Consider the following 23,333-nt stretch of genomic DNA (forward strand, 5'->3'; position numbering starts at 1 on the left):
TTTTCTGAAGTATTTTAAGGCAACTTCTATACACCTTCTATACAACTTCTAGACACCATGTCATTTTAGTTCTACATTTCTAAGTATACACTTCTAAAAAAATGGACTTTTCTTGTAACCACAATGTTATTGTGACAGCTGCCAAAATTAAGATTAATTATTTGCTGTATTCTAAAACTTAGGCCATATTCAAATTTCTCTGCTTGTCTAAAACTATTTACAGTTGGTTTTTCTTTTTTCTCTTTTTTTCTCTAACATGGTTCAGCATTGAAACAGTTTGTTTTTCAAATCAAGATCCAAGTAGATCCTAAAAAACAACAAAATGCATGTGTTTGTTGTTTTTTAGGTTTCTTTTAATAATTATTTTTGTTTCATTTTTAATCATTATTTTTATTTCTTTATATTATTGATAATTACAGTTCTGTAGAATGTATATCACTTTATAGATGTATCTTTTGGTTCCGCATAATACCATTTAAATTGTTTCTCTACTCCTCATACTGCCTGTTAATAGGAAGTTTTCCCTAAAAGTGTGATTAGCTTCAGTTCAGTTTTTTAATAAGATGAAGAAATTGAGGAACAGAGTGGGCCTGGAGCCTCTTGGAGAGCTAGTCCACAGTTTCCTTTTATACCTAGAGAACTTTTCTCTGGCTGTGAAGTCTGTAGGAGACAGTGACATTGGCATGGTTTTTAACTTCCTTCTGTCCACAGGAAGTAGTACCTCTTAGGTCTTCTGAGACAGCTTTCCTTGCCTTCACAGCATTTTCCTGAGTTGGAATCCCTCCACCACTTTACCACCTATGCCTGACCCTACTCACCAAACATCAGAGAAAACATCATCAGAAGAGCATTTGCCGCAGGCTGCTTCCTACCCTCCAAGGGCAGGGCATCTCTGCAAGAACGGCCTGCATTCCTTAGGCCATGGGCAGCACTACACAGCTAGAGCAGCCAAGACCAGGAAGGGAGCCTCAGCTCCAGACACTTGCCTCACCATGAGTCCCAAGTCTGTTGGCATCCAGGAAATGCAGAGAGTTGGTAAGCAGCCTTGTCATATGATGAGCCAGGGCTTAGTATCTCTGAGGCAATCAGCTAACAAGCTAAAGCCAAGGGATGAACCAAAGATTCTCACCTCTACCACCCAGACCAGAAGGACAAAGGAACTAGCAGACCCTAACTACACACAAGCTGGGTGGCAAGAAGAAGGGAACCTTGGGACCCGCAAGTCTGCTATGGGAGCTGGTTGCAGTTCCCCATGTCCTCATGGACCCAAGACAACTGCTGGCTGTGGAAAGGCAGTTAAGACTTTTTGGATACAATACAAACCACCTTCTCCTAGCAGGGCATCAAAAAGGCATCAGAGGGTTCTAGCAGCTAGGGTCAGAGATATTACCAAAAAGTCCTCTCACTTGCCTCTTGGCAGTCCTTTGAAGAGACAACAAAATGCAAGGGACCCAGACACCATGGCCCCACTCACAGATTTCAGCCCAGTAGAGGATCATTCAAGAGAAAAAGACAATGATTTATCTGACACAGATAGCAGCTATTCAGTAGATTCTCTCTCGTGTATCTTCGCCAAAGCCCTCATAGAGCCACTAAAGCCAGAGGACCCTCAGGGGAGGAAGTGGGATTTTGCAGAGTCAGAGAACTCTGAAAATGATGACAGCCAAATATCTGAGGACTCACTGGCTGAGAAGAGTACCAAAAGCTCAAAAGACAGGCTATGGGGCAATCATCTCACCAATAACCATGGCCACCCTAGGATCAGAACTAGAGCTTTTGTGAGGGACTTCACTGTGCCGTCAGACAGTGACCTATTTGCTCAAACTCACAGGAGCTTTTCCTTGGATAGCCTGATTGATGCTGAGGAAGAACTGGGGGAAGATCAAGAAGAAGCTTTCTCTGGTTCAGCTGATGAGATACCCACAGAGACTTTTTGGCACCTGGAGAACTCCAATCTGCCTCTAATGGACCAAAAGGCAATATGCAGTCTTGGTCCTATAAACTACAGAACAGGAGCTAGGCTGGATGCTGTCCTGCCAATGAGCAGTTCGTTTTACCTTGATCCTCAGTTCCAACCCCGTCATGAGCAGGCTGAGTCACAGGTAGAGCCAAGCTACTCTGAACAAGCCGACTATCTCCAAGGCATGCAGCTTTCAAGAGAGAGCCCACTGATGTCCATGGATTCCTGGTTTTCCTGTGACTCTAAGATCAACCCCAGCACCCCCCGAGGAATAGTGGGTTCTTTATGTCCAAGTCCTGATGTGCAGGAATTTCAGCCCTGCGACGGAGAGAGGCCTGGATACTGGCTAAATACTGAGGAACTACAGCTATCAGGTGCAGAAACAGTTCCACCAGATAGCTCCAAACTACATCAAGGCAGTACTGAGCTGCTCTGCAGTGTAAGAGATGAGCATACAACCTCTGCTTCTGACAAATCCAGGCTATCTCTCTGGGGAATTCAAAGGCTTGTTCAACCAGGAGCTGATGGCACCTTTCAGGGCAGAGGTATCCCTGACATGACACAGCAGGGCAACTCTGAAGCATCCCACAATTCTAGTGTATCAGATGTGCTGGCTGCCTCTGTCACCACATTGACTCATGTAGGCAGCACCCATGAAAGGGATTGGTCTGCCCTTCAGCAAAAGTACCTCCTTGAACTCTCTCATCCTGTTTTGGAGGCCATAGGAGAGCCCAGGCCAGCTTTCCCCTACCTTGAAGAAAACTCTGGTTCCCTGGCCCAAGCTTCTAGCAAAGGAGGAGATACTCTATTCCCAGTTGGCCCTAGGGTATCTAGCAATCTGGATCTCAACAACTTTCCACTCCATCTGTCCAGAATCAGGCGTTTGAGAGCAGAGAAAGAACAGGACAGTTTAAATGCCAAATTAGAAGATGTTTCAGATTTCTTTAACACTAGTGAGAAAGTGGTGAGTTATGATGAAACTTATTCGGCAGACTTGGAATCATTGGCTACTTGTGGATCTACAGATGCACAAGTCTTTGCAGCAGAGAACATGATACCAAATTCCATGGCAGAAGCGTGTGAAGTCAAGCAGAACAACTCGGAAGAATGCCTTCAGAGTTGCAGGAAACCTGGACTGACGACTTCCTCTGATGAGTATTTTTTCCAGAAGAATGCTTGTCACAGTTATGTCACTACAGCCACCAAAGCAGACCATTGGCCTCAAGGCTGGGCTCCTCTCAGGAAAAATAGTGCAGTCCAGCCAAGGCAATTAAGTTCCAACAGCCACTACCCGCTAGAGGAAGAGAAGATAGATTGCCAGGAGAGCTCTAAGGAAGTAGTTAGAAGACACACAAATGTTTCCTTTGCCTTTTCTTCAGGTCCAGAGCTATACCTTCATTCTGCTCCCTGGAATCCATTCTCACCTTCCCTGCAGCTCCCTCCCTTGGAAACGATCTATGTGACCAAAAGCAGGGATGCCCTGACAGAAACTGCCTTAGAGATTCCAACTTGCAGAGAAGTAAGGGTACCTTCCCCACCTCCCAGGGAAGCCTGGGGCTTTGGTCACAACCACCAGGTTCTCCAAAATACTTATTTGAAGAATAATTTCCCAGGGCTCTTACAAAACCAGAATTCTAAAATTGCCTCATCTCAGCAGGTCACAGCTGAGATACCAGTTGATCTGAATACCAGGGAAGTCATCAGAGAATCAGGTAAATGTCCTGGAAATATTATAGAAGAAAGCCATAATTCAGTTTATTCTTCTGTTACTCAGAACAGACATTTTTTCCCTTCTACCAGCACAAAAGTATGTGAATTTGAAAATCAAGTTGGAATTTTAAGTAAAAAACACAGTTTTCCAGCACTTGAGGAAGAAGAGGCCACTGCTCAGTCCTGTTGCAGTGCTTCCTCAGACAGCACTGTGTCTGGGAAGCCTCTGGCCCTGTTTTGTGAATCTGAGACAGGCAAGGAAGAAGAGCTGGATCCAAATACAGTTCTGAGACAGACCATCAGTGTAGGCCTTGAGAAAGACCTGCCAGGGGAAAGTGCTGTTTCTTTGAAGTCCAGATCAGTATATCATAGAGTAAGCAGCCCAGTGATGGTGGCCCAAGATGAGAGTCCAACCCCTAAGTGGGAAGGGAAAAATGAAACTAGGGTTTTTGGAAAAGTTCTTCATCCCAAAGAGAGCTCAGAAGAGGTTAAGCTTCCAGGTACAAAGCCTGCATATGAAAGGTTCCAGTTAGTTACATGCCCTCAGGAAAGAAACCCCAGTGAATGCAGGGGCCCTGGAAAGTCACAAGAAATGTTAAATCCCAAAGGAGAACCTTCTGGAAAGAAACAGAATAAAAGAGTTAATAATACTGATGCAATGGCTAGGCTAATTAGAAGTATAAATCAGTTGGAAAATGGCATCTTAGAAATTGAATCCAAGCAGAGTAAGCAGGTTTATGCTTCCCACCCACCAGGTGTCAATAAGGAGTTTGTGTTCCAGGACCAGAAGGAGCAGGAGAAGATTGACCATGTCCTTAAGCCAGACAGCTCTAGAAATGCTTTGCCCTCTAAGGATCAGCTGTCGTCTCCAAGACAGACAGATGATACTATCATTAGGGATAGTGAAGCTGGAGAGATGGAGGTTAACAATGCTGGGAACCATCCCCAGGTCCAGAAAACCATTGTAAACCCCCTCAGGTCAAGGGAAGGTGTACAAGAGAATGAACCTGTGAGAGAGCACACCCACCCAGATGGATCAGACAGATCATCCAGGGACATTTGTGCTTCTTTAGGGACACATGCAACTTTCAGAGAGTCCACCAACACTTTTCTTCACCCACAGAGAATGAAAGCATTGGCTAGAGCTCTGCCATTGCAGCCCAGGCTGGAAAGGTCCTCTGAAAATGATGGGCAATTGGTAACAGCAAGTCTCAAAGGGCAGCCTTGGGGCTTAGGAAGTCTTGAGGAATTGGAGACTGTGAAAGGTTTTCAGGAAAGCCAAATTGCTGAACACATAAGAAGTTCCAATCAAGATTGGGCCCCAAGAGACCCTGGAAACTGCTCTGTAGCCGGTGGACATGCTCAATCAGAGTGGGTACTTAGCAGCGCCTCGCTGGAGGAAGCCAGTCCTCAAGTGCTTGGGTGCCAACCCGTAGGCAGCCAAGAGAAACCAAAAGCTCAAAGTATAGTTGAAGAAATGCCTATGCAAAAGGGAGGCAGCCTACAGGAAGAAAATAAAGTGACTCAGAAACTTCCTAGTCTCAGCCAGCTTTGTAGGGATACATTTTTCAGCCACGAAACTGTCAGCCCATTATTAAGCCAGGCAGGATTCTCTACAGCTCCTTCTCACCAAGACCTGAGTAATACCTTGCCCTTAAATTTTCCAAGGCTGCCAAGAAGCTGTCTTCATGCACCTGATGCTCTAGGCATCTCTTCACTTGACTGTGTGCTGGATCTCACAATGTCGAAAACTCACAATAGTCCCTTGGTAACTAGAGTAGAGCATCAAGACCAGAGTGCAGAGACCAAAAGCCACAGCCCTGAGGAAAGTGTTAGAGGGGATTCCTGTGAGGCACACACTGTCTGGTGTGGGTCTGTGAGATCCATGGCTGTGGTTTCTCATAGTCAATCTGGTGTACCAGAGAGCATTTCTCTGGGGACGGAGGACAAGATCTCAGCAAGCAGCAGCCCCCAAGACCAAGGAAGAGACCGCAGAATTACCTTGATGGGTTTCAGTACCAGTGAAGATTTTGCTTCTGAAGCCAAGGTGGCTACACAAAAAGAAATAGGAGTCAGTTCACTGAACAAGCTCTCCAGACAGCCTGAAAAGAGGGTCAACTTCCCTTTGGAAGAGGATAATGACCAAGCCAGGGAGCCAAGGCAGAAGGCAGAGAAGAAGACTGAAGACCTCAGACTAACCAGCGGTGTTTTCTTAGCATCTGTTTCCCTGCCGAGGATGCCCAATCCTGAGCTTAGGCTGTTGGAGCCCTTTGATCATGCATCCATGTGCCTGGCCATCTTGGAGGAGATCAGACAGGCAAAGGCCCAGAGAAAGCAGCTTGATGACTCTGTAGCCAGGGGCACAGTCCTTTCTTACTGTGAAACTTTACTAGAGCCTGAATGTTCTTCAAGCGTTGCTGGCAGGCCTCAGTGTAAACAAATAGACCAGTCATCATCAGACTGGACCAGGAATGAGGGTGAAGCACCAGGATTTCATGTAGCATCTCTGTCTGCTGAACAAGGGCATCTGTCAACTGATGAGAGGAAAGCCCAGGGCACATCTCTGTTTGCAGACAGCTTTCAACCTCTGCCCGATACTGGAACTGACAGAGAGCCATGGCATCCTGTGCAGGCTTTCTCCCATGCTGCCCCTACTCTAGACAAAAAACATTGTACCGGAGAACTGAGGCAGTTCGTGGGAGCTGATGAACAGTTTTTACATCCCTCTGGTTCTTCTGAAATCATAGAGAAAAAGAAAAATGCAACCAGAACACTTCCCTCTGCTGATCCTTTGGCCCCAGACTGTCTTTATTTAGCACCTGTGGAGGGGGTCAGGAGGGTAGTATCAAAGATGATAGTGGCTGCCTTATCTTCTCAGGCCCCTTGTGATGATCCTAGAGTAACTCTGCATGAGCTAAGTCAGTCAGTTCCACAGGAGACTGCAGAGGGCCCTGGAAGTCAGGACAGCAGCCCAGAGCATCAGGAACCCAGAACTGTAGACACCACATATGGAGAAGTTTCAAATAATTTGTTAGTGACTACACAGGGAGAAAAAACAGCCCATTTTGAAAGTCAGTCTGTGATCTGTGATGTTCAGAAGTCTACAAGTCCCTCAGGGCCTAAGCAAGACCATCTCCAATGCCCTGAAGCTTCCACTGGCTTTGAAGAAGGGAGGGCAAGTCCCAAACAAGATACTCTTCTGCCTGGAGCTCTGACAAGGCTTGAACTGGAAGCTCCCACACAGCAGTGTGTGAAGTCGAAGGAGAGTGTTGGGTCTGGGTTGACAGAAGTCTGCAGGACTGGCAGCAAACATTCCAGGCTGACTCCACTGCCAGATCAAAGATCTAGCCCAAGTCTTGAGGGAAATGGGGAGGGAGCCCCATGCAGATACCCAAGAGAAGCTTTAGATTGCCCAGTCTTCTCAAGGAACACTGAAGGCAGCAGGACTCTCAGCCCATCTAGAGGAGAAGAGAGCAGAACTCTTCCTTGCCAACAGCCATCCAGTTCTCAGCCAGTTACTACTCAGGCTGATTCTTCCCATTTTTCTACTTTACTGTGTTATAGAGGTGGAGACCTTGGGAAGGAGCTTTTCAAGGTTGCCCCACATTCTATCCACCTACCCTGTGTAGCACATTCCAGGGCCTTTGAAATGGATGAGAAAGGAGAGATCTCTTATAGGGGACCTGATGTGCACTTGACACATGGCCTTGAGCCCAAAGATGTTAACAGGGAATTTAGGCCAACAGAGAGCAACACTTATGAGCCTTCTACTGTGGCTGCTGTCCTATCTCAAGCTCAAGGCTGCAGCTCCCCTTCTGCCCCTGACGTGAGAACTAGTTCCTTCAGTTACTCAGCTACTGATAGAAGCTTAGAGTTAATAGGGGTTCCTGAGACAAATGTTGCTGAGAAGCAAGCAAGCACAGAACTGGAGACTGCCTCTTTCACTGCTGGCATGCACTCTGAGCCACTGAGGCAGTTTAGGGACAGCTCTCTAGATGGCCAGAATGCACAGGTGTTTCAAACCAATCCAGAACCACCTGCAACACCTCAGGGACCACACGCCCTGGATTTAAGTGAAGAGTCTGCTGAGAGTGAGTTGGTGGCAGAGCCACAGCATAAATGTTTAGAAAATACCACCAGATGTCTTTTAGAAAAGCCACAATTTCCCACTGAGTCAAGGGATAACAACTGCTTGGATTTCCAAACCAAGTTTGTAGCAAAGTTAGAACATACCTGCAGCCCCCAGGATAACAGTCCCTGGGAGAAAGAAGAGCAGCAGAGAGACCAGGCTTCAGGTAGTGGTGAAGGCTTTGCCCAGGGTGTGAATCCCCCTCCTTCTGATACAGGTGGCTCAGCCGGCTGTCAGATTTTAGATGCTGGGAGAGAGGAGGTGGCTGTGGCCAAGCCCCTTATGTCCAAGATTTTATCAGAGGATTTCAAAGACCCAGCCACTGTGCTTTTGAGGCAAACTGAAACACTACAGCCCGTTGCTCAGAGGCCTGGTCACTTCTGTACTGGCAGGGAGCAGCTAGCCCCCAACTACAGGTGCTCACTTCCTGTGATTGCAGTCTTCTCTGGACACAAACACTCCAAGTCCTCCCCCACACCACAGTTCTCAGTTGTCAGCTCTTCTCGTTCTCTTCAGGAGTTAAACTTGAGTGTGGAGCCTCCTTCCCCTACAGACGAGGATACACAGGGGCCTAACAGGTTGTGGAACTCACATCTCAGGGGCTATTCCTCAGGAAAGTCAGTGGCAAGAACATCTCTGCAGGCTGAAGACTGCAATCAGAAAGACTCATCTTACTTGGATGATGGCACTGCTGATCACAGGTGCCCGAAGCCTGCCACCCCTCCTTATCCAATGCCTTCCAGTCTCTCATGCATGCCAACCCCTGATTTTGTGACCGGCCGGATGTCTGGTACTTTGGAACAGGCCCAACAGGGAAAGCCAGAAAAACTGGGTGTACAGGTTAGGCCCGAAAATTGGTGCTCTCAGATGGACAAAGGAAAGTTGCACTTTGGCTCCAGTGACATCAATCCCAATGCCCTGTCCCAGTGTCCACAAGAGCCTGCGCTTATCAGCTGGAAGCCATGTGTGTTTGGCAGTGCAGTCCATGTTTCCTGCAGCCAGAAGCCCCAGGGCCTGACACCATCAAATGTGGTCCGGTGTTCCAGCATGGACAATGGCCTAGAAGACCAGAACTCCCCCTTCCACTCTCACCTCAGCACTTACGCCAATACTCAGGACCTGTCAAGCACACACAGCAGCACTGAGAATGCCCAAGGTTCAAATGAGGCCTGGGAAATATTCTCAAGGAGTTTTTCAGCTGCCTTAGGAAACCCCCACATCCTGACTAGCCCTGAAGGAAGAGCCCCCACTTCGGGTCATGACAGAAGACCCCAGTTCAGGGGCCCTTCTAGTGAAGTAGACTGTCTGAGGAGTAAGCCCCCTGTGACTGAAGGAGGTCCTGCAGGTCCAGTGGATGAGATTAAGCTGCTGTATCCATCAGAGGCAGGCTGCCCTGGGGGACAGACCAGGACAAACACATTCAAACAGGGCACACAGACCCTCAGCAGCAGGCGTCACTGGAGCAGCACTGACGTCTCCTTTGCTCAGCCTGAAGCCAGTGCAGTGTCAACCTCTGATCTGGCCTCATGGGCCAGCATGCACAATCTGTCTCTCCACCTCTCACAGCTCCTGCACAATACCTCGGAGCTGCTAGGGAGTCTCTCCCAGCCAGGTGTGGCCAGAAGGGTGCAGAACACCAAGAGGGACATCCTAGACGAAGCCCCAAAGGCCCTTATGATGGATGGCTCTACTCAGACCACCGTGGATGAGGGCAGCCAGACTGACCTCACCTCACCCTCCCTGTACCTCCAGGCTTCAGTGGCCAAACCTCAGGAAGTCAATGTGATCCTTGAAGGGCTGGGCTCAGATATCTCAACCATGTCTCAAGAAAGGGGAGATGTGCCCGGGGTATCTCAGAAGAGAGAGGCAGAGGAAACAGCATGGAAAATGGCACAGCCCCCATATCGTCAGGAAGAAAGCACTCCCTGCAAGCCCCAGAGCCCTCCAATACCCTCATCCCACTTGAGGTTTCAGAAAGCCTCCTTTGGACAGCATCTTCCTTCTGTGAGCCCCTCCGTTTCTGATGCTTTCCTGCCTCACAGCTCCCAGCCAGAGGAATCTCCTTGCATAGTTGTCAGCAGTCCTAGTCCCAGCTCCTCTCACTCCCCAGGGCTCTTTCCCAGTACTTCCAAATTCCCTGGGCACCTTAGGGTCCAGAAGAAGTTGGTCCCCCCAAGTGCTTTGTTGGTGGACAGGGCCTCCTCCCCAATCCTCACTCTTAGTGCCAGCACCCAAGACCTGGGTCTTCCCCCAGGCTTTTTGACTCTTTCAGCCCCCTCAGCTCACCCTGTTAAAGACCACCAGAAGCTTGACTCCAGTTCAGACCCTGTTGGTGCCCCAAGGACTTCAGTGGATAATTATTCCCAAACCACTAATGAATCAGGTGGCTCCCAGAGAGGTAGAAGTTCATTACAAAGGAATGACAGGAGGATCTTCCCTGAGTTGGGCTCCCCCCACAGCCCACAACAGAGTCCAAAATTCCAAGTTAGTTTCTTAGGGCAGCCCCCTCAGCAGCTTCAGTCCAGGACCACTGTTGGGGTCCAAAGCAGACTGCTGCCACCACCACTGAGGCAGAGGAGCCAGATGCTGGCCGATAGGTTTGTGCCTGAGGAGGTGGCTTCCCCAGAGCATGGCCCACTGAGCAGTAGGGAGCCAATTCAGTGGTGGAGCATGACAGAAAATGGAGGTGAGGGTTCAGCATCTCCAGTGAAACTGCAGTGCACTCTGGACCTTTCATCTTCATGGAGAGGCCTCCAGCACCTCAGTCCCTGCCCTGTCTCTGAGTTGACTGCAGGGCTCCAAGGTTCTGCCTTGGGTCTGCCTCAGGCCTGCCAACCTGAGGGGCTGCTGTGCCCCAGTTGCCAGATGTGCATGGCCCCTGAGCCCCAGCACCACAGGCTGAGGGACCTTCCAGTGCATAACAAATTTAGTAACTGGTGTGGGGTTCAGAAGGGATCTCCTGGGAGGTTGGACTTGACTGAAGAGCTGGGGGCCAACTGTGATCTCAGCTCCGAAAAGCAGGAACAGAGCCTCCCACAACCTCCTAATGACCACAGCCAGGATCCTGAGTGGTCCCAAAGGGAGCAGATCCCCCTGCAAGTTGGGGCCCAGAACATCTCACTCAGTGTGGAACTCACAGAAGCAAAACTGCACCACGGCTTCGGGGAAGCAGATGCCCTGCTCCAGGTACTGCAGAGTGGAACAGGGGAGGTGCTTGCTACTGATGAACCTGTGATATCCACCTGGAAGGATCTCTATGTGCGGTAAGGGCCCCAGCCTGGGGTTGGGAGGAAAAGGGGTAGGCTGAGAGGAAGGAACCCAAGGAAGCTAATAACTTGCTGTTCCCTCTGCCTTTGTACATCGCTGGGATCTTCCAGGGGTCATAGATAAATCTTAAAGCAAAGGGCATTCAGGGTCAGCTTCAGTGAATCATATTTTGCCTCAGGCAAAAAGAAGCCTTTGAGACCCTCAGGAGAGAGAAGGCTAAGCAACTTCGGAACTTCAGCCAGACTCGAAGCCTTAGCCCCCGGAAACAACTGAGCCTCCTGCCCAACAAAGATCGCCTCATCCGGGATCTTGACTTGCCCAGCAGACGCCGAGAATACTTGCAACAACTGAGGAAGGATGTTGTGGAGACCACCAGGTAGGGTGGACCCAGAACCCTGATGGAAGCAGGGTCTGTTGGGGGAGGGGAGTGTGGGAGCAGGAGCTGAAGTTTTAGTATCCTGGAGGGTTCTCTATACCTGTGGACAAGTGGAGGTGGCTGTGAGAGACAGGGTAAATGGAAAGAGGACATAGGAGAAAATGGAGTGAGGGAGGGGTGGGCAGAGATAAGGCACAGGAAAGGATGGACAGAAGGTTTCTGGCAGGGTGTACATGTTTGCATGTCTGGGTCTCAAAGTGGCTTGGTTCTCTCTGTCCAGCAACCTCTCCTGAGGAAAAAAAAAATCAAACTTTAAAACCCTGTGGGCAAATGGAGGATAGGCCTTTTAAGAAGGTGGTATCACCCAAACTAGCCCTCGGGTGGGCAGACCAGGGCTGTCACCCACCCACCATGTTAGAGTGTATCTTTCCACCCTGTGATCTTCCTCAGGAGCCCAGAGTCAGTGTCAAGGTCTGCTCACCCAGCATTTGACATAGAGCTGATGCTGCGAGACTACCAGCAGGCCCATGAGGAGGCCAAGTTGGAGATTGCCCGTGCTCAAGACCGACTGCGGGAGCGAACTAAACAAGAGAAGCTGAGAATCCACCAGCAGATCATTTCCCAGCTATTGAGGGTGTGGAGTGGGGCGAGCCTCTGATTTTAGGATAAGCCTGGACCTCAGACTTGTCCACTCTCACTGTGGCTGCCTCTGAGTCTTGGGACATACATAACATTTGGAGGAGGCTGTGGGACCCCTGATGTCAAGTCAAAACTGGGCTCACTCTTTTTACATAATGAGACCAGCTCCTGTCCGCAGGCCAAAGCCTGGGAGGAAGAGGCTTTGGTGTGAAGTGCGGGGTGTGGGGAAATAAGAGCAGCAGTGGCTTTAAGGAAGCTGGGTCATGTGAGGCTAAGTCAGGGGGGCCCTGGGAGGTGGTTGAAGGAATAGTAGAGGTGAGCAGGGAAGGGGTGGGCAGGAGAGGGCACAGCCAGTGGGGGTGCATCAGAAGCTGGTTGATGGTGATGTATCCTTCCTAGGAAGAGGAAAAACTACATACCTTGGCCAACTCCAGTTCCCTGTGCACCAGCTCTAGTGGAAGCCTCTCATCTGGCATGACCTCTGGCTATAATAGCAGCCCAGCCTTGTCAGGCCAGCTCCAGTCCCCAGAGAATGTGGTGAGTAGGCAGTTGTTGGGAACTAGCCAGGGGCCTGGACTGCTGAGGCAAGAGTTTGGGCAGGACGCTGTGCTTCCTGGAGGCCACTGCTGGCATGAGCCCTTCTCATGTGCAGGCCTTTGGTTTTCCCTTTAGTTTTGCCTCCCACTCCTTCTGTTTATTCATTCATTCAACAAATGTTTTGTGGGCATTGTTTTAGGATACAGCGGTGAGCAAAACCGTTCTTGTCCTTAGACTGAGGGGTAAATATTAACAACTGATTTATTATTGAGTTATTGTTGCAGTATATTGTTTGAAGGAGGGTTGCTAAATCAGCATAAAACCAGGGGTCTGATGTAGTCTGAAAGGTCATGGAGATGCTCCGAAGAGAATGTGTTTAAACTGAGACTAAAAGGATAAGAGGTAGTTAATGCGGTAAAAGCTTAGTGCTGCTGTCATAAGGTGAGATGTGGGCCTAGCAAGTCAATCTTGGAGGATGAAGAGTTTGAGGAACTAAGTGAAGGTTAGTGTGGTTGGAATGTAAAGAGTGAGTTGGGAAAATGACATGAGAAGGGACTAGAAAATCATGTGGACTATAATGAGAGTTCTAGCCCCTTTCTAATCTATCTCATTGTATTACTTCCCAAAAGTGAAAAGGCTGCTGAAAGTAATCGAAACCTTTTAAGTAGGGGAGTAGAATGACTGGATTATAAGAAAAGGAGGCAGGAGCAGCTGTGGGAGACTACTATATGACCATGGCAGGGTTGAGAGAGATGATTGCTTGGTTTAGGGCACTGCCAGTGAAGATGAACAGAGGTGGATGGAGTGGCGAGAGAGCATATACAGGACTTGGTGACATGGGTGTTAGAGTAAGGAAGAGAGGGGAGTTGAGAACAGCACACACTTTTGACTTGAGCAGCTGAAGGGTGGTGATGTGAACAATGACAAGGAACACTGGAGGGAGAACCAGGTTTTGTGTGAAAGATGATGAGTTTGGAGTTTTACTCACTGAGTTGAAGGTGCCTGTGAGAAATCCAGGTAGAGCACTTGGAAATACAGAGCTCATAGGTGAGATCTGGCTGGGGATAAGCATTTGAAATTTCTTTTACAAATAAAACTTCATCTAATAAAATAATATTTAAAAAGTAGCAAAGAACATCCAATGCCAGGTGTGTGTTTGAGTCTCCTATTTGCCTTCCCCAGAAGCAGTCATTTATCCCAGTTTGGTATGTATTTCCAGGGATGATGTATATACATCATTTTGTAAAGTGCATGAATGGAAGTATACTGTACTCACTTTCTCAGTTTGCTTTTTCTCTTAAAAACATCTTTTGGATATCATTGCATCGTAAATCTAGTGCTGACTTCTTTTTTGTTGTTTTTAAGAGGCAGGTTTTTCTCATTCTAAAGATCTCAATAGGTTCAGAAAAAAATATAAAAATTAAAAAAAAATTTTTTTAAAAGAGACAGGTTTTTGCCATATTGCCCAGATTGGTTTCAAACTTCTGGACTCAAGCTCTCTGCCCACCTAGGTCTCCTAAAATGCTGGGATTACAGGTGTGAATCACCATGCCTGGCCTTTTTAACAGCTGAATAGTGTTTCTTTTTTTCTCTTTTATTGCGTGTTTTTAAATTTGATGTTTTATATAGATAATATATTCATATAGCAGAAAGAACACAAATATGCACATACAGGTTAGCATCCCTAATCCAAATATCAAAAATTCAAAATACTCCAAAATCTAAAACTTTTTGAGCACTGTGACACCACAAGTGGAAAATTCTGCACCTGACTTTATGTAACAGGTTGAGTTGAAACACAGTCAAAACTTGGTTTCATGAACAAAATTATTTAAAACATTATATTAAATTACCATCAGGCTGTGTGTATAAGGTATATTTGTAACATAAATTATATGTTTTGACATGGATCCTATCCCCACACATCTTCTTATGCATATGCAAATATTCCAAAATCCAAAAGAATTCAAAATCCAAAACACTTCTGGTCTCAAGAATTTTGGTTAAGGGGTACTCAGCCTGCAAAAGGGATACAGGGAGATACCCGTCCCTGCCCTCAGTCTACCTAGTTCTTCTCCCTCATCCCACTCAAGGAAAGCAGTGTTGTTTCTTGGACGGTATCCTCCTAGGGGTCTGTATGCATAGAAAATAAAGCATATTATTCTGCTGTCCTATTCCTTATTTTTTTTTCACTCAGTATAATTTGGAATTCTTTCTATTTGAATATGCAGAGAACTTTCTCATTTTTTTCATTGCTGCATAGCATTCCATTGTAGAGTTGCACTATAATTTATTTAACCAGTATTCTAACTTGGGTTGTTTTCAGACTTTTGCTGTTATCAGCAATACTGCAGTGAATAACTTTATGCATATATCATTTTATACATAGGTAAATATATCTGTGGGATAAATTCCCAGAAGGACACTTGTACAATGAGTTTATACATTTAAAATTTTGACAGATACTATTTTCTCTCACAAATGAGCTAATTTATACTCCCATCAGTAATAGCTGAGAGTTTACCTTTTTCCACACTCTCACCAGCATGTTATCAAATGTTTGGATTTTTTGCTGAAAAATTATATCTCATTTTTCTCATATGCTTAAATATTTTTATTTCCTTTTTCATGAGCCATCTGTTCATATATCCTTTGCTCATTTCTCTTTTTCTCTTACCAATTCAAGAGTTCTTTATATTTTAGCAAGAATAGTCCTCTGACTGATAAGAATTAGAAATATTTTTTCCCAGTGCTTTATTCTCTTTTGACTTTGCTTGTTTTGTTTGGGGCCATGCAGACAGATATATCTGTCAGTTTTCCTTGTATGGTATCTAGGTTATAAATAATAATTAGAAACAGATTCTTCAATTCAAAATTATGAAGAATTTTCTCCATGGTTTCTTCTAGAACTTCTGTCATTTATTTGTCATATTTAAATCTTTGTTCCTTTTGGAGTCATTTTCATATGAGGTATAGATCCGATTGTGTTCTTTCCAGATGGCTACCCCATTGTCCCCTTAATGCTTGTTAGACAGTTTATCTTTGTGTGATCAGTTTAAGGTGTCCCCTTTCCTTATACCAAGGCTTAGAATAGATTCTACCCTGTGGTAGTGTTAGTCCACCACTACCCTCATTGCTTTTCTCTTTCTGAGCTTTACCAGAGTATTGTTTCTTGTTGATGTAAAAATTGTCTTATTTTATTATAATTGACACATAATATTGTAAATATTTGTGAAGTACAGTGTAATGTTTCAATACACGTATACATTGCATAATCAAATCAGGCAATTAGCATATCCATCACTGTAAACATTTATCATTTCTTTGTGGTGATAACATAAAATCCTATCTTCTAACCATCTTGATATATACATTACGTTATTATTATCTATAGTCACCTGATTGTGTAATAGAAAACCAGAATTTATTCTTCCTTTCTAACTTTGTACCAGTTGACCACTCTCCATCCCCCTCTCCCTGATCCCCTCCCCAGCTTCTGGTAACCACTATTCTACTCTCTCCTTCTATCAGATCAACTTTTTAATTTTTATTATTTACGGACTTATTTTTGAGACAGAGTCTCACTCTGTTGCCCAAGCTGGAGCGCAGTGGCGTGATCTGGGCTCACTGCAACCTCCACCTCCCGGTTCAAGCGATTCTCATGCCTTCCAAGTAGCTGGAATTACAAGCCCCCACCACCACACCCAGCTAACTTTTGAATTTTCAGTAAAGATGGGGTTTCATCATGTTGGCTAGGCTGGTCTTGAACTCCTGACCTCAGGTGATCTATCCATCTCGGCCTCTCAAAGCACTGGGATTACAAGCATGAGAGATCAACTTTTTTAGATTCTGCATATGAGTAAGATCATGTGGTGGTTGTCTGTCTGTGCCTGGTGTCTTTCACTTGGCATACTGTCCCTGGATTCATCCATGTTGCTACAAATGACAGAATTTTATTCTGTTTTATGGCTGAATAGTATTCAAATGTGTATATATACACAGCAAACATTAATAGATTTCTTTGCCCATTTATTTGTAAGCGTTTAGGTTGATTTCATCTCTTGGTTATTGTGAGTTGCTGCAATGAATATGAGAGTGTAGATATCTATTTGATATACTTGTTTCATTTTCACTAGCTATATACCCAGTGGTGGAATTGCTGGATCATATGATAGTTGTGCTTTAGTTTTTTGAGAAACTATCACACTGTTTGCCATAATGGCTCTATTGATTTACATTCCTACCAACAGTGTATAAGAGTTCCCCTTTCTCCACATCCTTAACAGCATTTATTGTTTTTTGTTTATTTATTTTTTTACTGTTAATTTTTTTTTTTAATTGTACTTGAAGTTCTCGGGTACATGTGCAGATCTTGCAGGATTGTTGCTTAGGTACACCCATGCCATGGTGGTTTGCTGTCTCCATCCCCCTGTTATCTACATGGGCATTTTTCCCAGTGTTATCCCTCCCCAAACTCCCCGACCCTGCTGTCCCTCCTGTAGCCCCCCACCCCCCAATAGATGCCAGTGTGTGATGTTCCCCTCCTGTGCCCATGTGTTCTCATTGTTCAACACCCGCCTATGAGTGAGAACATGTGGTGTTTGGTTATCTGTTGTTGTGTCAGTTTGCTGAGAGTGATGGCGTCCAGCTTTATCCATGTCCCTACAAAGGACACAAACTCATGTTTTTTATGGCTGCATAGTATTTCATGGTATATATGTGCCACATTCTCTTTGTCCAGTCTATCATTAATGGGCATTTGGGTTGGTTCTAGGTCTTTGCTATTGTAAACAGTGCTGCATTGAACATAAGTGTGCAAGTGTCTTTATAATAGAACGATTTACAATCCTTTGGGTTTATACTCAGTAATGGGATTTGCTGGGTCAAATAGAATTTCTATTTCTAGATTCTTGAGGAATTGCCACATTGTCTTCCACAATGGTTGAACGAATTTACACTCCCACCAACAGTGTAAAAGTGCTCCTGTTTCTCCACATCCTCTCCAGCATCTGTTGTCTCCAGATTTTTTAATGATTGCCATTCTAACTGGCGTGAGATGGTATCTCAATGTGGTTTTGGTTTGCATTTGTCTAATGACCAGTGATGTTGAGCATTTTTTCATATGTTTGTCAACCTCTTAAATGTCTTATTTCGAAAAGTGTCTGTTTGTATCCTTCACCCACTTTTGAATGGGTTTATTTTTTTTCCTGTAAATCTGCTTTAGTTTTTTGTAAATTCTGGATATTAGCCCTGTGTCAGATGAGTAGAGTTATTATAGCCATTTAGATGGAGTGAAGTGATATTTCATTGTAGTTTTAATTTGCATTTCCCTAAAGACTAGATGTTGAGCTCTTTCTTCGTACACCTGTTGGCCATTTGAATGTCTTTTTTTAAGAAATATCGATTCAAGTTTTTGCCCATTTTAAAGTTGGATTACTTGGGATTTTTTGCTGTTATTTGAATTCCTTATATATTCTGGATATTAACCCTTTGTCAAATGCATAGTTTACAGATACATTCTCCCATTCTGTGGGATGTCTCTTCACTCTTTTCCTGAGCTGTATAGAATCTTTTTAGTTTGATATAACCTCATTTGTCTATTTTTGCTGTTGTCTGTGCTCTTGAGGTCTTATCCAAAAACTTTTTGCTCAATCCAATGTCATAAAGTGTTTCTATGTTTTCTTCTTATAGTTTCATATTTTCTGGTCTAAGACTGAAGTTTTTGATCCTTTTTGTATGTGGTAAGAGACAGGTATCTAGTTTCATGCTTCTGTATATCCAGTTTTCTCAGCGTCATTTATCATATAGACTGTCCTTTCTCCATTGTGTGTTCTTAGTGTCTTTGTCAAAAATCACTTGGCTGTAAATATGTGGACTGATTTCTGTGTTCTCTGTTTTGTTCCTTTGCTCTCTGGGTCAGCTTTTAAGCCAGCACCATGCTGTTTTGGTTACTATAGCTTGGTAATATTTTTTTGAAGTTAGGTACTGTGATGCCTCCAGCTTTGTTTTGCTCAAAATTTCTTTGGCTGTTTGGGGTTTTTTGTGGATCCATATGAATTTGAGGATTTTTTTAAATGAAGAATGTTATTAGTATTTTGATAGAGATTGCATTAGAATATTGCAATAGAATATTGTTAAAATGTTCACATTTTAACAATATTCTTCTAACCCATGAACATGGGATATCTTTACATTTATTCATGTCCTCTTTAATTTCTTTTGCCAGTGTTTTATAGCATTCATTGTAGACATCTTTCACCACCTTTGTTAAGTTTATTCCTAGGGTACTTAATTTTTTTGTAGCTATTACAAATGGGATTGTGTTTCTGCTTTCCTTTTCAGATAGTTTGCTTTTGGTATATAGAAACACTGTTGATTTTTGTATGTTGATTGAGAAATAAAAGTAAAATTCTAAGCCTCCAACTGACTGAACAGACATCCTCTCAGCCAAGGGGACCTTAGAGAAACCTTAAAAGCTGAGTGCATGACCATGACCTGATGGGAGGTTGGACATGCCTCATTATATCTCCTTCCTTGCTAACAGATAGTAGGCTTTCTTCCTTAAGGGCTAAAGGGAAACCAGCCCTTTCAACAGACTCCACAATGAAAATGTCATTTACTAGCTTATTTTCCCAGGTATAGAACAAAGAAGAGATTAACTTTTCTTAACACACTCCTGCCTTGCCCTGCCCTAAGATGTCATCTTCCTCTGCTCCCTTTCTCTTCAGATGTTTACCCTGTGTAAATTGTAGATTACTGGGCACTAATTGAAATCTCACAGGTAGGTAACCATTCATCTTACTGCCCCATCTCCCTTTTTAAGAAAAATGCATGAAACTCCTGAGGACCTCTTTGGGAAAAAGAGCCACAGATGTGTCTGTGATGCATGTTTTTCTTGGGCATGCCCTTGTTCTGGCTCAGTAAGCCTCAATTGGGGCACCTGCCTCACTCACTCATTAGGGTTGTCATCATTTTGTGTCCTGCAACTTCACTAAATGCATTTATTAATTATAAGTTTTGTAATGGAGTCTTTAAGGTTTCTTACACACAAATACACATATACACATACACGATTATGTCATCCTGTCAACAAGACTAATGTGACTAATTCCTTTCCAATTTGGATGCTCTTTCTTTCTTTTCTTTCCCAATTGCTCTAGTTAAACTTCTGGTAGTTCTACCTTGAATAAAAGTGGTGGAAGTGGGCATCCTTGTCTTGTTCGAGATTTTCGAAAAAAAGCTTTTAACTTACCATGTTTGGCATAATGTTAGCTGTGGATTTGTCATACACGGACTTCATTGTATTGAGATGTGTTCTTTCCATACCAAGTTTGTTAAGAGTTTTATTGTGAAGGGGTGTTGAATTTTATTGAGTGATTTTTCAGCATCTATTGAAATGATCATATGGTTTTTGTCCTAGATTCTATTAATATGATTTATATTGATTTGCATTATGTTGAATTATCATTGCATCTCTGAAATGAATCCCACTTGATCATGGTGAATGATCTTTCTTAATGTGTGGTTGAATTCAGTTTGTTAGTATTTTGTTGAGGATTTTTTTTTTTTGAGACGGAGTTTTGCTCTTGTTGCCCAGGCTGGAGTGCAATGGTGCGATCTCCGCTCACTGCAACTTACACCTCGGTTCAAGTGATTCTCCTGTCTCAGCTGTCCAAGTAGCTGGGATTACAGGCATGCACCACCACAGCCAGCTAATTTTGTGTTTTTAGTAGAGATGGGGTTTCACCATGTTGGTCAGGCTGGTCTCAAACTCCTGACCTCAGGTGATCCACCTGCCTTGGCCTCCCAAAGTTCTGGGATTACATGTGTGAGCCACTGCACCTGGCCTTGTTGAAGATTTTCTTTTCTTTTTTCTTTTTTCTTTTTTTTTTTTTTTTCAGACAGAGTCTTGCACTGTTGCTTGGGCTGGAGTGCAATAGCATGATCTCAGCTGACTGCAACTTCCACCTCCTGGGTTCACACAATTCTCCTGCCTCAGCCTCCCGAGTAGCTGGGATTACAGGAGCGTGCCACCGCGCCTGGCTAATTTTTTGTACTTTTTGTACGGGGTTTCACTATGTTGGCCAGACAGGTCTCGAATTCCTGACTTCATGATCCACCCGCCTTGGCCTCCCAAAGTTCTGGGATTACAGGCATGAGCCACCATGCCCAGCCAAGGCTTTTTAAAATCTGTGTTCATCGGGGATATTGGCATGTCATTTTACTTTTTGTTGTGTCCTTGTCTGATTTTGATTTCAGGGCAATGCTTGTCTTGTAGAATGAGTTAGGAAGTATTCCCTACCTTCATTGTTTTGGAATCGTTTGAGCAGAATTTGTACTACTTTTTTAAATGTTTGGTAGACTTCAGCAGTGAAGCCTTCAGGTCCTGGGCTGCTTTTTGATGGGAGACTTAATATTGCTTTAGTCTCATTATTTTTTGTTGGGTCTGTTCAGGTTTTCTGTTTCTTCATGATTCAATCTTGGCAAGTTGTATGCATTCAGGAATTTATCTATTTTTTTCTAGGTTTTAAAATTTATTAGCATCTAGTTGTTCATAAAATAGTCTCTTACGATCTTTTATATTTTTGTGGTACCAGTTTTGTTGTTTTGTTTTATTTTGTTTGAGACAAGATCTCACTCCGTTGCCCAGGCTGGAGTGCAGTGGCATGATCTCAGCTCATTGCAACCTCCACTTTCTGGGCTCAAGCAATTCTGCAGCCTGAGTCTCCTGAGTACCTGGACTATAGGCACTAGCCAACAACGCCTGGCTTAATTTTGTATTTTTTTGTAGAGACCACGTTTCGCCTTGTTTCCCGTACTAGTCTCAAATGCCTGACCTCAAAGTGATTCTCCCACCTCCCAAAGTGCTAGGATTACAGGCATGAACCACCATGCCTGGCTGTGGTATCAGTTGTAACGTCTCTTTTTTTGTCTCTGATTTTGTTTATTTAATCTTCTCTTTTTACCTTAGTCTAGCTAAATATTTCTCTATTTTGTTTATCTTTTCAAAAAACAACTTTAATTAATATGTGTATTTTTTAGTTTCCAGTTTTTTTGTTTCGTTTTTTGAGATGGAGTCTCACTCTGTTGTCCAGGCTGGAGTGTAGTAGCATCATCTTGGCTCACTGCAACCTCTGCTTTCTGTGTTAAAGCAATTCTCTTGCCTCAGCTGGGATTACAGGCATGCATTAGCATGCCCAGCTAATTTTTGTATTTTAAGTACAGGGTTTTGCCATGTTGGCCAGGCTGGTCTCAAACTCCTGACCTCAGATGATCCCCCATGTTATTTAATGGTCACCTTTGCCTTTCTTTTTCCTTTTTTTTTTTTTTTTTTGGTGACGTGGGGGTAGACAAAGTCTCACTCTATTGCCCAGCCTGGATTGCAGTGGCAGGATCTTGGCTCACTGCAACCTTCACCTCTCTGGTTCAAGTGATTTTCCCACCTCAGGCACCCAAGTAGCTGAGACTACAGGTGTGTGCCACCATGCTTGGCTAATTTTTTTTAGTATTTTTAGTAGAGACAGGGTGTCGCCATGTTGGCCAGGCTGGTCTCAAACTCCTGGCCTCACATGATCTGCCCATCTCAGCCTCCAAAAATGCTGGTTTACAGGTGTGAGCCACTGTGCCTGGCTTTTTTTTTTTCTGGTTTTGTTTTGGTTTTTTTTGACTGCTTTTGACTTAATGTCTGTTGTATCTGATGTAAATATAGCTACTCTTGTTCTTTTTTGGTTTCAATTTGCATGGAATTTCTTTTTTCATTCCTTCACTTATGGTCTGTGTGTTTATAGGTGAAATGAGTTTCTTGCCGGCAGCACATGGTTGAATCTTACGGGATTTGTTTTGTTTTGCGTGATCACTGACTGCAGCTTCATCCTCCCAGGCTTAAGCAATCCTGCTCCCACCTTGACCCCTCAAGTAGCTGGGATTACAGGCATGTGCCATCACACGCAGCTAATTTTTTTTATTTTTCATAAAGATGAGGTCTTTTCTTGAACTCCTGGGCTCAAGCGATCCTTCCACTTCAGTCTCCCAGAGTCCTGGGATTATAGCCATAAGTCACCATGCCTTGCCTGAATCTTCTTTTTTTTTAATTGATTCTGCCACTTAAGTCTTCTAATTGGAGAATTTAGTTCATTTACATTCAAGCTTATTGGTAAGTAAGGACTTAACTATTGGCATTTTGTTACTTGCTTTTTGTTTTTTTCTAAGTCCTTTTTTCCTTTCTTTCTCTCATAATGATTAGCTTTAATAGTAAGTTTGGTTCCTTGCTTTTTTAGTGTATCTACTCTAGGTTTTTAATTTGCAGCTATCATGAGGCTTACAAAAAAATAAAACCAGTTATTTTTAATTGATGACTTAATTTTCATTTCAAAGAAAAGAAACTGGCTGGGCATGGTGGCTCATGCCTGTAATCCCAACACTTTAGGAGGCCGAAGCAGGCAGATTACTTGAAGTCAGTAGTTCAACATCAGTCTGGTCAATATGGTGAAACCCCGTCTCCACTAAAAATACAAAAAATTAGCCAGGTATGGTGGTGCATGCTGTAATCTCACTACTTGGGAGGCTGAGGTGGGAGGATCAGTTGAATCCAGGAGGCAAAGGTTGCAGTTGAATCCAGGAGCCAAGATTGCACCACTGCACTCCAGCCTTGGAAACAGAGTGAGACTTCATCTCAAAAAAGGCAAGAAAGAAAGCAAAAGAGAGAGAGAAAGAGA

The 23,333-nt window shown here is 44.3% G+C and overlaps 1 protein-coding gene across 28 annotated transcripts in view; it reads left to right on the forward strand.

The window, feature by feature from the left end:
* The window catches only part of STARD9 (StAR related lipid transfer domain containing 9), a 206,828-nt gene that overhangs the window by 158,977 nt on the left and 24,518 nt on the right, over positions 1–23,333 (forward strand). For 21 of the 28 annotated variants that reach the window (XR_013520871.1, XR_013520869.1, XR_013520872.1 and 18 more), the window contains 4 exons: positions 761–11,062; positions 11,245–11,442; positions 11,893–12,076; positions 12,481–12,618. Coding sequence is in view for 14 of the 28 variants with exons in the window: in XM_078334028.1 (XP_078190154.1) it covers positions 761–11,062; positions 11,245–11,442; positions 11,893–12,076; positions 12,481–12,618 (10,822 nt within the window). In the remaining 14 variants the exon portion in view is untranslated. The remainder of the gene's footprint in view (positions 1–760; positions 11,063–11,244; positions 11,443–11,892; positions 12,077–12,480; positions 12,619–23,333) is intronic. The other 7 variants (XR_013520876.1, XR_013520878.1, XR_013520879.1 and 4 more) reach the window with 1 other exon arrangement.

This window comes from Callithrix jacchus, chromosome 8 (genome assembly GCF_049354715.1).
Source record: "Callithrix jacchus isolate 240 chromosome 8, calJac240_pri, whole genome shotgun sequence".
NCBI lineage: Eukaryota > Metazoa > Chordata > Mammalia > Primates > Cebidae > Callithrix > Callithrix jacchus.